This window comes from Tenrec ecaudatus, chromosome 1 (genome assembly GCF_050624435.1).
Source record: "Tenrec ecaudatus isolate mTenEca1 chromosome 1, mTenEca1.hap1, whole genome shotgun sequence".
In the NCBI taxonomy this organism is placed as follows: Eukaryota; Metazoa; Chordata; class Mammalia; order Afrosoricida; family Tenrecidae; genus Tenrec; species Tenrec ecaudatus.
Genome location: NC_134530.1, coordinates 7,553,675 through 7,567,115, shown reverse-complemented (window position 1 = coordinate 7,567,115; position 13,441 = coordinate 7,553,675). Strand labels below are relative to the sequence as shown.

Below are 13,441 nucleotides of genomic sequence, written 5' to 3'. Positions count from 1 at the left end.
CACATGGAGGAACATGGGGATCACATGGTCACAGGCCAAGGAGTTCCTGGAGCCACCAAGCTCTTCTTGAAGTCAGCAGGGACAGTGAATGCATTTGCCTCAAGGACCTCTCAAGCATTCACACTCCTGCTGCTGCTTGGTTTCTGATGTATAACCTTTAATCTGTGAGATAGGAAATTTCTCTTTAAAGCAGCCAATTAATTTTTATTGAAAAGTACTGTACTATTTAATCAACAGTGAGAGTAGGATCATATGTCATTCCTTTTTAAAAGATAGTTTTATTGCCAACTAATTCACATATCATAAAATTAAGCTGTTCAATGATATTTAAAAGAGATAGACAATCATCATCTTAACCGTTTTTAGATAATATTCTTCTTTCTTATACTCATTGTTTTTAGCTCAACTTTCCCTCCTAACTTCCCTGCAATACCCCCAATACTCCATCAATTCAGTAACTGGTATTTTCATAAAATGTAACTGCATCTTTCTATCAACCTATAGAAGCCCTATTATTGGTGGAATGGTAGTTACATGTTAGACTGCTAAATGAAAGGTCCACAGTCCAAAATCCCTGATGCTCTGTGGGAGAAAGATGAGACTTTCTATTCCTATAAAGAGTTACAGTGTTGGAAGCCCAGGGGGGTAGTTCTATAGGGTCAGTATGCAGTGACATAACAGAAATGACACCCCAGAAATAAGGTTTATCACAGTTGTTTGTATTTCGCTACAATGTACCCAACAGGTTGGTTGCTTTTATAACTGGTTTGAAACTTTTATCATTTATTCGTTTTACCATTTATTGTGGGAAAATACACATAATGTAAATTAGCATCAACAAAAAAGAGATTCCATTTAAACAGCATTAATAACATGTTCATTGTTGCACAACCCTTAACCACGATCCTGCTCCAGGGACATTTCATCACCTGGAAGGAATCCCATTCCTGCAGCCAATGCCCTGTCTCCTCTGGACAAAAACCCAGTCACCACTGCCCCACTCTCTGTATAGATTTGCTCAATTTGAGTTTCTGTGTTAATAAAATGTTATAATATGAGGACTTTTGTGTTTGGCTTCTTTAACTTAGTACAGTGTTTTCAAGGCTCATCGACATTACAGATGTTAGATAGACACAGAGTTACTGAAGGAGAGTGAACTCCCCTGTGTACACCAGAACAAACAATGCTGATGGAGGTATATACCAATATTGCATTCCTATTGCTAGTGCAATAATATACCATCATATGGCTGTACCACACATTGTTTATGCAAACATCTGTTTATTTGCATTTATGAATTTTAATGTTTTAACAAATATTTTATATACTATTCTGTGTGGACACATATTGTCATAACTATTAGCAGTAAGTTTATCTAGGCATGAAATCACTATGTCCAAAGTTAACCCTATATTTATCCACTTGATAAACAGACAAATTATTTTTAATACTGCTGCATCCTTTTATATCCCCACAAGCATTGCATAAGTTTCCCAAATTATTTGCAACCTTATCAACACTTGATATGAGGACTTATGACGATCATTATTTTTGCAAACGCCGATGGTCATGGACACAATTTTTGCACTACTGCTAGTCACATTTCTTGGTTCACTTCACCCTGTGAAGCACTATACAAAGGGCCTGTTGATCTGATTTCAATCAGAAATGTGCTTAATCATTGTTACGTGTCACTGAGTCAGATTTGATCATGACTACCTTTTACATTAGACCAAATAATATTTGGTGTTGCACTAAAAGCACAATTAAAGCTATAAACTAAGTGAACCCATCAGTGAAACCACTCTGTCAGTTCATCTTGGTGAGGGTTGTCCCCTCCTTCTCTAACCCTGAATGTTGCCAATCTTGATGTCCTTCACCAAGGACTGGTCCCTCCTAAAACTTGTTCAAAGTCCCCAAATGCAGTTTCACTATCCCTAATTCCAAGGAGTATTTTGGCTGTCCTTTTTGGTTTAGACTTTCAGTATCTGGCAATACTTCGAAGCGATGCATAAGATTTTCTGTGGCTTCTTCCTCCAAATTTGGGAGCAGAATCCTTCTTTATTGTCTGTTCTTAGCCTGGAAGCTCTGCTGAAACTTGCTCATTTTGGGAGCCTGGCTGGCATTTGAAATGCCAGTGTCCTAGTTTCCAACATCACCACAATGCACAAGCAACCAGTAGATGACAAACTGACAGACAATTGGTGGGGGACATTTGTTAACAACTGTGAAATATCTTTGTAACCTGCACTTACCGAACTACTTATCATTTTGACTTGCATGGCAACCTGTTCACTTCCTTAACATACACTGCAATCATGAATTTTGTTTCTGGGGACTATGTGGCCATTACAATAAATTATAAAGTCTAGATGTGAAAGTCAGAGTGTTGTGTGAGATAGAACACACTAATACACACTCTCATTACCAATGAAAACCTTCATATTTCCCCCCTAAAATTAAAATTCCTGATATGGGTGAAATGATTACTCTGTGGACTTTAAGGAGCTCTGGTGGTAAAGGGGCCTACAAAATGAGCTGCTGACCATCGTCTCAGTGTTTTGAGCCCACTAGTGGCTCCATCAGGAAAGGAAGGAAGATGGCATGTGCTACAGTGAAGATTGAAACCCTTGGAAACTAATAGGGGCAGTTTTATTCTCCCCTCTAAGGCTGCTTTGAGTTGAAGGAGATTATCTAGCTGTGAAATATAAGATCATTAAAAGAGACCTCTTGGTGCTGTTAGATTAAAGAGGGTTAGGGAATCGTAATGAGAAAATTCATAGCAACATCAATTCCAACACAAGTCAGCTGAGGTCCAGAACTGGTCCTGGGGAAAAATCAGGACTATGAGGCACAGAGGTTATTTGAGCAGTTGCGGACAGCGTCTGGGAACATGTTTTAAGAACTATGGTCTTTTAGGATGGAAGTGTAGGTTTGAGGTTAAGCTAAGGGAATGATTTGGTGTGGTAGAACTTCTTTCCTGTATTGTTAAGATTTAGGCTAATTATCTTTATGGGTCAGGTCAGAGGATATGCGTTTGATTTTTTGTGGATTATGTAAGTGGTTACACGAGTGTGGGCGCTTGGGGTATATTTCTACCACCTGCTTGGTGGTCTAGGAGGAGGGATCAAGGAATAGCCTATTCAGAGGGGAGGTTATTTATGTGAGTGGCTTGGGGTGCTGACCAGGGGCTCATGACCTCTGACAGCTGAGTGACTGGTAGCTCAACCTGTCTAGTATCTCAGACAATAGCAGCCTCTGAACTCTTGGTCTCATTTTAGGCCTTGAGTTCTGCATACATTCCCAGTGTGGAACCTATGGGGGAAGTTCCTGCGTGTATTGTTATGCTAATACCTTGCTAATGGGTCAGTTTTGTGCTTTTTGCCCACACATAGAGGCTAAAATGCCTGGGAATGGCCATGACTTCAGGTGTCTTAAGATAGGGCCATGCAGGTCTGACCTCAGGGAGGAGGGGTTAGATATGCCCAGTGGGTCTGGAGCTCCCCCAGCTTGTATGGAGAGTTAGCTCATTCGCTATTGACATCGGGTACAGGCTGTTTGGTAGACAATACAGTAACTACTCCCAGGGTGATATTACTGCAGATGAATTGGACTGGGTCTTTCCTAGATTAAGCTGAGAACCAAGTATATTTGTGCTTCTATCTCCCCCAGGCTAGCTGTGCAGAGCTATGTCCCTGCAGCTTGGCCACTCACCTTCCCTAGTTACCTCTGGCGTCAACATTTTCTTCTAGCGGATTGGATATCATGTCTGCAACATGGTCACATGTCACATGCTGAGGTACACAGCATCATGGAGTCCTTCATGTGTGCTCCACTCATTCTACTTTCCTGGGTCATTAGTATGAGAGATGCCCTTATCTATAGTTAGATGGGTTTTGATGTAGCCTTCAGCACTGACTTGTTCATTTTTGGTTCCACTGTGAATGTGATCAATTACCAATGCTAGCCTGTTTCCATGCCCATATTAATAATACACTGTTCTGTTTTTTTAGTTTGCATTTTGGGTGGTGATCCTTTCTCTGGGATCATATTGAATTAACTATAAAACTGTGCCCTCTATATTGAGGACTTCATCAACTGGTGCAAAGCATAAGGCTTTCTATGTATGTTGGTCTCCCCTTTCAGTTGTTTCTTTATTCTATGACATGTCTTTTGATATGTGATTGTTACCTTACTGGTGAAAATGTCTTTTCAGAGGAAATTGAAGGAGGGTTATCCTGACAGCCCTACTTGCAATTAAGGACATTCTGGTAACAGGGGCACTTCAGAAAATACAGAGGAAAGTAGGAGGAAATGAGATCACTTGGAAAAGCATCGGAGTCATATGGTCACAGGCTGAGTTCCTGGAGCCCCAAGCTCATCCTACAGCTGGCAGAGACATTAACGCATTCACCCCAAGGGCCTTTCACACTGCTGCTGCTGCTACTTGATGTCTGATTTATAAGCTTCGAACTGGGAGATAATAAATTTCTCTTAAAGCAGCCAAATAATTTTTTATTCAAAAAATGTGTACTATTTAATCAACAATGAAGGTAGGATTGTGTGCACTTCCTTTCTTTCTTTTTTGTACTTATTTTATTTTATATGTTTTAAAATTATTTTTGGGGGGACTCATACAACTCATCACTTCTTTTCTTAAAAATAACTTTATTGTCATTTAATTCACCTATCATACTATTAAGTGGTTCCATCATATTTAAAAGAGGCATAGAATCATCATCACAACTAACTTTAGAAAATTTTCTTCTTTCTTATACTCATTGTTTTTACCTCCACATTCCCTCCTAACTTCCCATGCAATACCCAAAGAAACCATTAATTCAGCTACTGTCTCTATAGAGTCACCTATCCCAGATTTCATAAAGAGGAAACGCACAAGAACAAATGCAATAATTCAACAGGAATGGTAAATTGGAGAAAATACTCAATCAAAAGAAAACAGAAAATATTAAAAGAGGAAAATAAAGGAATCAAAAGGAGAACAAATATTGAGGTGTTTAATTTCAACCTATCTGCATCTGCAATAATCCACGTCCCAGTGCACTGATCAGCTCTTGCCAAGGTCAGCAGTTGGGATCCACCAGGCTTCTGAGGATTGCTCAGAGTCAGAATGGACTCAATGGCAGTGATTTGTTTGTACAGCTCCAGCAACCACACCTACCTTGTCTTTTATTCTCTAACAACTGCCCCTTGACACTCACAGCTATGGTTTCCAATCAGTCGCATTGAATTTACGTGTCTTAACTAAGGCAACTTACACCATCAATTTTGGCTTACATAACCACAATAGTGTTCAAGAATGGTAGTACTCACTACATGAACTTGTTTCTTGGGGTGTGGTATACAGTGTGTCTATTGTCCATTCCATGTGTGCCTTTTGGAATCTAACCTCATAAATTCACTCTAACATGCCAACCTTCCTAAGCTTGACTTTAGAGTATGTCAAGGCAAGTCTGGTTCTTTACTTTGGTAGTGTATGATCCACCACATAATCTATGCTTTACAAATAAAATCTATGGTTAACGTTCCATCTCTCAGTGCAAACCTTAAATGAAAAAAATCTGTGCTTAGTGGACCCACAACAATGAACTTAGATTTATTCAACTTAAATTCCTTGCAGCATTCTCGCCAGTTTTGTGTATATTCTCCAGATTGCGTTTACCAATCAGGAACATCAAGTTGTTCGTTTGGAGTGTAGTATTCCAATTCCTATGTCACCTTTGGGCCTTCCTGGGACTTAGTGCTCGGTGTCATAATGGTTATTTGTTGAGCTGCCAACTGCAAGGTCCGCAGTTGCAAACCCACAACCACTTCATCGGAGAAAGACTATGTTACCTACTCCCACACAAGTCACAGTCTCAGAAACTCACATGGTTTGTTCTGCTGAAATGTCTTATAGGGACATTATCAATCAACATAGACTCAACAGCATTAAGTTTCTGCGCTTACAGGTTTAGGTATAAAAATGAGAGTTAGGGGTAGTTCTTGAACATACTCAATAATGTCATGGAAAGCATCTATCTCACATGATGCCCAAGAATAGATCCAGGCACCATCAGAGGTAATACCTCAGAATCATCTGGCACACTAGGTTGATCTTTGCTGGTGTAAGAGGGTTGGATCTATTGGCTGGAGTGTTGCAGTGGAATTTAAGGACTCAGTGTGCCCCAGTCCTTGGTTATCTGCCTATTTGTCCCTTCCCAAGTTTCAAGATCCCATTTCTTCCTAATAAGTGACCTCACATTCATTACACAAATCTTAGGATAGTGATATTACATTCAGCATTGTAACTAGGCCACTTTAACTGCAACATTTTGGGTTTCATTTTCAGCAGTCTAAGCTGTGTTGTTCCAGGAAACAACAATTTTGCTAAAACAAATAACTCTTGTAAATAGAATCCAACTAACTGATAGGTATTTTAGTGAATGTGTGCTCCTTGGCAGGCATTGTACTAAATGCTTCCAGTGGTTATGGTTAACTTTCCAGTGGAATTACATTCTCAGTATTCATTTCCCCATAGAAATAACCAAATTAAGAAGGATGTGCTGATTAAACCATATACTAGTTTCCTTTGGCAGCCATATAAAATTACTGCTTGAAGAGAGAAATTTATTTTCACACAGACCTGAACTCTGTAAATCAGAAACAAAGGTGTCAGCACAGTGTGCTCCCTTAAAAGGCTCTATAAAAAAAATACAACTATTGTCTCTTCCGGCTCCAATGAGACCTAGTGGCTCAAGCAAGTCCATGGACTATGGCCCTATGATCCCAATATTTCCCTCTGAAGTTTTGATGCTTCCTAATTTTTCCTGTTTTTCACACTGTCCACATTACAAGAATATACACAGTTGCAAGTACGCCTACCAGGGTCCTATAGGGTTAATTCCTCTGAAAATACAACTTATTGAATTAAGCTATCACTCACCCTTTAACCCTTTAAGTAATATAAACAGGGTCAAAAATATTGAATAAAATATAGAATTTGGGGAACAACAATCTAATATACTACAAGAAGCATATTTCCCATGGCTCCATTTTAAATGTATGAACAATATGTCCAAGAAGGACAATATGTTTTCTCCATGTGGATACTATGTGTGATAGTGGGTTGGCATCTGCAAGACCAATCTAGAAAACAAGAAGAAAGACACCACCTTCAGGACTCCTGTCCCTCTTTGTGTACCCCCTACTTCTAAATTCTTTTGAATGCATGTCTATTAATTTTTGAGAATCTGTGTTAGCCCCAATTTATTAGAGAAACAAATCCAGTGACTCATATATGTGTAATAAAGACCTTTATCCCAATGAGTAATTGAAAGTCCAGAAAGCAACCCAGCCCTGTCCAAATCAAGTCCATATGTCTTATACTAGTCCATCAATTCCTAATGAGACTCACACAGCTGCAGGAAATGATGCAGAATGCAGGAAGATCACAGGTCATTGGATGAAGAGTATCGTGGATCCAAAAGAGGTGGAAGCATCACAAGGCTCTGGCAGGTCTCCTCCAAGGAGCTCGCCAACAGGAAGGTGAAGCAAAGAGAAAGAGGTGGGCTCCAGTGAGCCATTTATCTCACTTACACCTCCTGAAGAGGTCAATAGGCTGAGACATGGTTGACAGGCTAAACTCCCCACCTACACTTTATTTGACAGTTGGCATGAAAGTAGGCAATTACAACATCATATTAGTGCCTGAGATTATATGAAGGATTGGTAAATTGCAATAGCTTCTCCACACATGATGCTGAAATATCTCACAATCCCTGACATAACTTTTTTTAAAAGTTCAGAAAGGAAAATTTTAAAAACTGATATTTAATTGATTCTGATTCGTATTCATCCTAAAGGACATAGTAGAATTGCTCCTGTTAGTCTATGTAGCTGTAAATTTTTATACTAGTAAAAACCCTCATCTTTATTGCTCTGAGATGATGCTGAATTCAAATTGCCGACTTTGCAATTAGTAGCTCAATGGATAACCAACTATTCTATTAGGTATCAATCTAAACCAATTGGAAAATATAATTGTGATATTGATAATGCAACTTGATGATAGTCGATGCTGATGCTGAAAATTAAAAGAATTTACTAGGAACAAGTCCTTTATTTTTTAATCATTTTATTGGGGGCTCATCCAACTCTTATCACAATCCATATACAACAATCTCATAAAGCCCTCAACATTTTTATTGGGAGAAAATGTATGTATTATACAATTGAACATTTCTATCACATCAAGGGGAGTGTGCAATCGGCACCACGTCTATCGTAGAGCATAGCCCCCACCACACCACCCATGGTTAAATCACCTTTAAAATGAGTTGTGCAATCATGATGACTTCCAGTGCTCCCTTCGTCCTCCCACTTTCATTATATACTCCTGAAATCTCCTTCCCTTCCCTCTCCCTCACCCCTGCATTCCCTATAACACCGTGTATCAGGTATTATTATACCTCCACTCCTCTGTGCTTCACATCTGGCAAACCCAGCAGAAGACAATGAGAAACAAATCATACTAAGGTGATAGGGATAAGATCATAACCGTATAAAGGCAAAAATGCAAACAAATGTGTGAGAGGGAGAAGGCCCCAATCAACAATCCAGGAGCCCAAGAAGACATTTCTGTCATGGAACATCTAAGAGATACTTGCACCCAGAATAAATAGAGGTTGGGCGCTACAAGGAGGTCAACTGGTCCAGTATCGAGTTCAATCCAGCATAATCAAGATTGCAATGACCTGATAGTAAGGTTGTTTGGAACTCTAGTCTGGGACTAGAGGGGACCTGCCATGGGCTCAGTCGGACTAGAAACTGCAGATGTGCTTTGTGCTCCCACTGTGCTCCACAGCCTTCTACAAATTTTAGCTCTGATAGTTCCCTTTGGTCATATTCAAATTTTGTAATTATCTTTGGATCACACAAGCTGATGTGGTTCTTCTTGTGACAATAGTTGACCCTTTGCTTAGATGGTTGCTTTTTAGAATACATGCCTTTTAGACCCCCTACTCTATTCAGATTAATAGCTGGGTACCATCTACTTTCTTCACCACACTTTGCTGTAGCATCCTCATATTCAGTGATCATTTTTTGAAGGTTAGTGTCAAGCAGGGCCTTGTTATCAGAAAAAAAATGTTCTGGAATTGGGGCTAGAGTTAAGTAGGAACAAAGACTGCATTTGTTTCTGCCTGTAAATTGAATGTCTCAGGTTTATATCGGCGGTAGTAAAATGACAACACCAGAAGCATATAAGACCAACTATAAGACAACCAGTAAACAAACAAACAGAACACAAAAGAAAGGAAGGAAGAATGGAAGGAAGAAAGAAAAGGCTGAAAGCTACAAGTAGGAAAGCCAAAAAACTCATATAAACAAAAAGGCACAGCATTGCCCGTCACCCCCTGTGGTAGCAGTCTATTGCATTAGTATCGCATTAATTGTCCCAATGACCCAGCACTGCAGACACTGTCAGTGTGAGGAGTCTACGTGAGTGTAGATCCACCTTGAGCTGCAACACACGAGTTTTTGGCTCATATAATTTGATCTCCCAATAGATCAGTGGCCGTGAACCCTAAGGATGTGGATTGATATCAGGGAGGAACTTCCTGGAACAATTCTTCCAAATGCAGATCCCTGCTCAATGGATTAGAACCCATTGTGCCTCTGCAAGGTGGGCATAGAGGTACTACATGTATGGTGTTCTTGGGCCCCTTTCCATTAAGCACCCGCTGAGCTAGGGATTCTTCCAAGGTCCAATAACTGCCACTTGCACAGTGCTGGGGCCGCCACTCTCTGTTTCGTCTCCTGTCCATGTACCCCAATTCTCATTCCAAGGGTGCAGGAAGCTTAGAGGCAGGATTCAGCTCACTCAGCAGGTCCTCTATGCTTCTTTTTACCGATTCTTCCACAGTTGGGTATTTGGCCCGCTTCCCATATCTACCTATTGTAAACTGTGCTGCTATGAACATGTGAGAACACAACTCCTCCACTCGTGTTATGACTCTTATTTCTTTAGGGTATATACCACAGCGTAGCATTGCTGGATCCTATTGGATTTCAATTTCCAGTTTCAGTGACAGAAACTAACAAGGGAATTTCTCCACAAACCTACTGGGTTAACATGGGACAGCATCAACTCAGTGACAATGATAGAGAGATATGTATATTTATAAACTTATTGTCTAAATAGTCAAACAAATGAACTGTGCTTTCATATTTAATATTTAATTAACACTTTAAGAGACAATCGATCAAGAGAGAATTCTTTGGTTATCTAAAAAGAAAAGACAGACTTCCACCTGGAAAATAATGTAGGTTCATGTTTAATAACACACAGATATAGTGGAGTGTAGAGACAAGGAGAGATTGTTAAATATTGTGTAATTGACCTTACAAGGTTAGAGAATAACAGTACATACTGTCTGGGATAAGAGAGAGAATACAGGTGTTGGCTTAATGAGGACCTTTGGATATTGATCCTCCAGGGATATAAAACCTGAACTAGCATGTGTATGATATTGTGCTTAAAGACTTCTTTCCCTGTAGGGAGGGACCATACATGACCATCAGCCAGAGATGATCTTTTTTGCCCAGGAACATCATTGTGCTTCACACAGACTCTCTGTCTTTCCTGAGGACAGACCTCCTCTTGTCTACGGCCAGACTAGATGTCAGCCACTCATCCTCGAGGATGCCAGCCAGGTAACCTGAAGTCCGTTAGTTTATGTTTTGCAAGGGGGCAGGTGTTTGGTTACAGGAAAATCCAGGAACACATGCATGTGATTAAAGTAAGTGCAAGTAAAAATTGAGCGAGGACACTCGCGGGAAACCTTTTTGTTTGTAATTTTCTGGAGAAGTTTCTTTGCATCTTTACATGGCTGTTAAAAAGGTCACCAATTACATTGATCTTTTTCTCTGCTCCTAAAATCAAGATGATTTTCTAGTTGAGCAACAGCCAAACCTTCTCAAACCATGATGAGTCTGCCTTTCTCGACAGACCTGGAAATGCCCCAATTTTTCTGTGAACATTTCATGACATTTACTAGAACTCTATGGTTACAAAGATAGATTAAAACATTGGCTGAAGCAACAGGCTCAAGATTCAAGCAATTAGGGAGATGGCCCAGGACGGTACAGTGTTTCCTTCAGTAGTGCAGGGGTCATTATGAGATGAAACCGATTTGATGGCACCTACAACAATAAGGCTGTGGTGGAAGAAGGCTTGCCATATTCATCTTACTGTCTTCAGTCTTAGTGTCCCTATTTATCATCACCAATGTGTGTCTCTGATCTCTAGGCAAAGTCATAGTGCCCCATGTTTACTAATCAGGATGACACCCAGGTTTATCACACCGTTTTTAATACATAAATATTTCAATGAATGCTTGAACATGGATATTGGAAATAATAATGAAACTATACATTTTAGTACTTTTATAAATAAATGTATTTTTTTCCTTTAAAAAAAATCAAAAATCAAACCAAGAAGGTAGGTTTTTACTTCCCCTTTATTCTTCTACTCCTTTGCACAGAGAGAGTCTGTGTGCAGGCGTTCTGCTGCTGTAGATGTTTCCAGGAAGAGACATCTAATGGTCCTTTTCCTTGATCTTTCCATCAGAGCCATCAACGGTACAGCACCCAGAAACCACACAGTCATTGCAGAGTTCATTCTCCTGGGACTCACTGATGATCCAGAACTCCAGCCCATCATTTTTAGCCTGTTCCTGATGGTGTACCTGCTCACTGTCCTTGGAAACCTGCTCATTGTCTGGGCTGTCATCTCTGACTCCCACCTGCACACACCCATGTACTTCTTTCTCTCCCATCTCTCCTTTACTGACATCTGTGTAAGCACAACTACCATCCCAAAGATGTTGGTGAGCATCCTCACACAGAATCAGACCATCACTTTTACAGGCTGCCTCAGCCAAATTTTCTTTGTCCTTTTTTTTTGTGCTTTTGAAAATTTTCTCCTAGCAGCAATGGCCTATGACCGCTATGTGGCCATTTGTTCCCCACTGAGGTACACAGTCATCATGAATCCCTGCTTCTGTGGCCTGCTCATGCTGCTTTCCTTGCTAACTAGTCTATTGGTTGCCCTGCTGAACAGTCTGATGATTTTGCATTTGTCTTTCTGCACAGACCTGGAAATCCCTCAGTTTTTCTGTGAACTTGCTCAGCTCCTCAAGATTGCCTGCTCCAGCACCCTCATTAATAACATCCTCATCTACTCTGTTGCTTCCATTTTGGGGGGTGTTTCTCTGTATGAGATCATATTCTCTTACATCCAAATTGTCTCCTCTGTCTTAAGGCTATCATCATCTAATGGGAAGTATAAAGTGTTTTCCACCTGTGGATCTCACCTGTCAGTTGTTTCACTCTTCTATGGGACTGGAGTTGGTGTGTACATAAGTTCTTTATTTACAGAGTCTTCCAGAAAAACAGCAGTAGCCTCAGTGATGTACATTGTAGTGCCCCAAATGCTGAATCCTTTCATCTACAGTCTGAGGAACCAAGACATAAAGGTGAGCTTGAGAAAACTCTTTGCTAGGAAATCTTTCTTGTAATGATTGTATCATCTCTGATAATTTATTGGTTACTCAGAACTGAAATAACTTTTCAGCATCAGCATTATTCACACTCAGTTTCATTTCATCATATGTCATATTAACATGTTCATAGTTGTTCTAGCTAATAGTAGCCTATTTTAATATCCTCGGTGATCAAATATTTGGGATTCATAATTGAGGGACACTTTCAGACACTTCTTTGCACAGAATATCAAAAAGCTATCTTTCCTTTGAAGAAAATTTAGAGAATTTCATGGTACAAGTAATTTTCCTCATGCTTCTCTAGATAATTATTTCAAATAGAGATATAAAACCATAGACAGAATGTATACCCACAGAAAGAAAATCTCCCATCTTTTTCAGGTTTATTTTTTACTACAGTGTTCTACAGATACATCATAAGGCATGTATCATGTAGGATAACTGTTTACTCTTAGTATACTATTCCCACCTCCTATTTTGGGGACATTTGTATATCATTAATATAATAAAGCACTGCTATTGCATTTATTGAATAAAGCTTCCTTGCAGAGGTGTTTAGTCATGGGGATGGTTTTGAATTAGTGGTGATATAATGTGGGATTTTTAATCATGATATAAAACAGGATGTCTATGAATTGTCACAAGAAAAATGGATTTTATTTTGGAACTTTCATCTACTAATGAATTCACTATGAAAATGTATTTTATAGGAAAGAACATTTGAGGTTTCCTAGAGGAGTACAGTTGAGCATCTCTCTAGAAGACAGCTATCCTAGATATCTTCAAGTACTAAGTTTATGTATTTCAATTTCCTTTACTTTCCCCAAGAACAAATGGATTGGGATGTCTTAGAATATACATATCCTACTGCCATG

The 13,441-nt window shown here is 39.6% G+C and overlaps 1 protein-coding gene across 1 annotated transcript; it reads left to right on the top strand.

Moving 5' to 3' along the window:
• Positions 1 to 7,440: 7,440 nt before the first annotated feature.
• LOC142456017 (olfactory receptor 7G2-like) lies at positions 7,441 to 12,581 on the top strand. Its single transcript, XM_075557508.1, has 3 exons — positions 7,441 to 7,548; positions 10,561 to 10,716; positions 11,547 to 12,581. Exons 1-3 carry the CDS (start codon positions 7,441 to 7,443, stop codon positions 12,579 to 12,581), a joined length of 1,299 nt encoding a protein of 432 aa, XP_075413623.1.
• The last annotated feature ends 860 nt before the right edge of the window (positions 12,582 to 13,441 follow it).

Excerpts from the sequence above, each read along its gene's own strand:
- LOC142456017 (XM_075557508.1), top strand. The coding sequence starts at position 7,441 with ATGCAGGAAGATCACAGGTCATTGGATGAAGAGTATCGTGGATCCAAA. Across the intron at positions 7,549-10,560 it reads AGGAGCTCGCCAACAGGAAG|GGAGGGACCATACATGACCA; the intron begins GTGAAGCAAAGA and ends CTTTCCCTGTAG. Across the intron at positions 10,717-11,546 it reads TCCTCGAGGATGCCAGCCAG|AGAGAGTCTGTGTGCAGGCG; the intron begins GTAACCTGAAGT and ends TCCTTTGCACAG.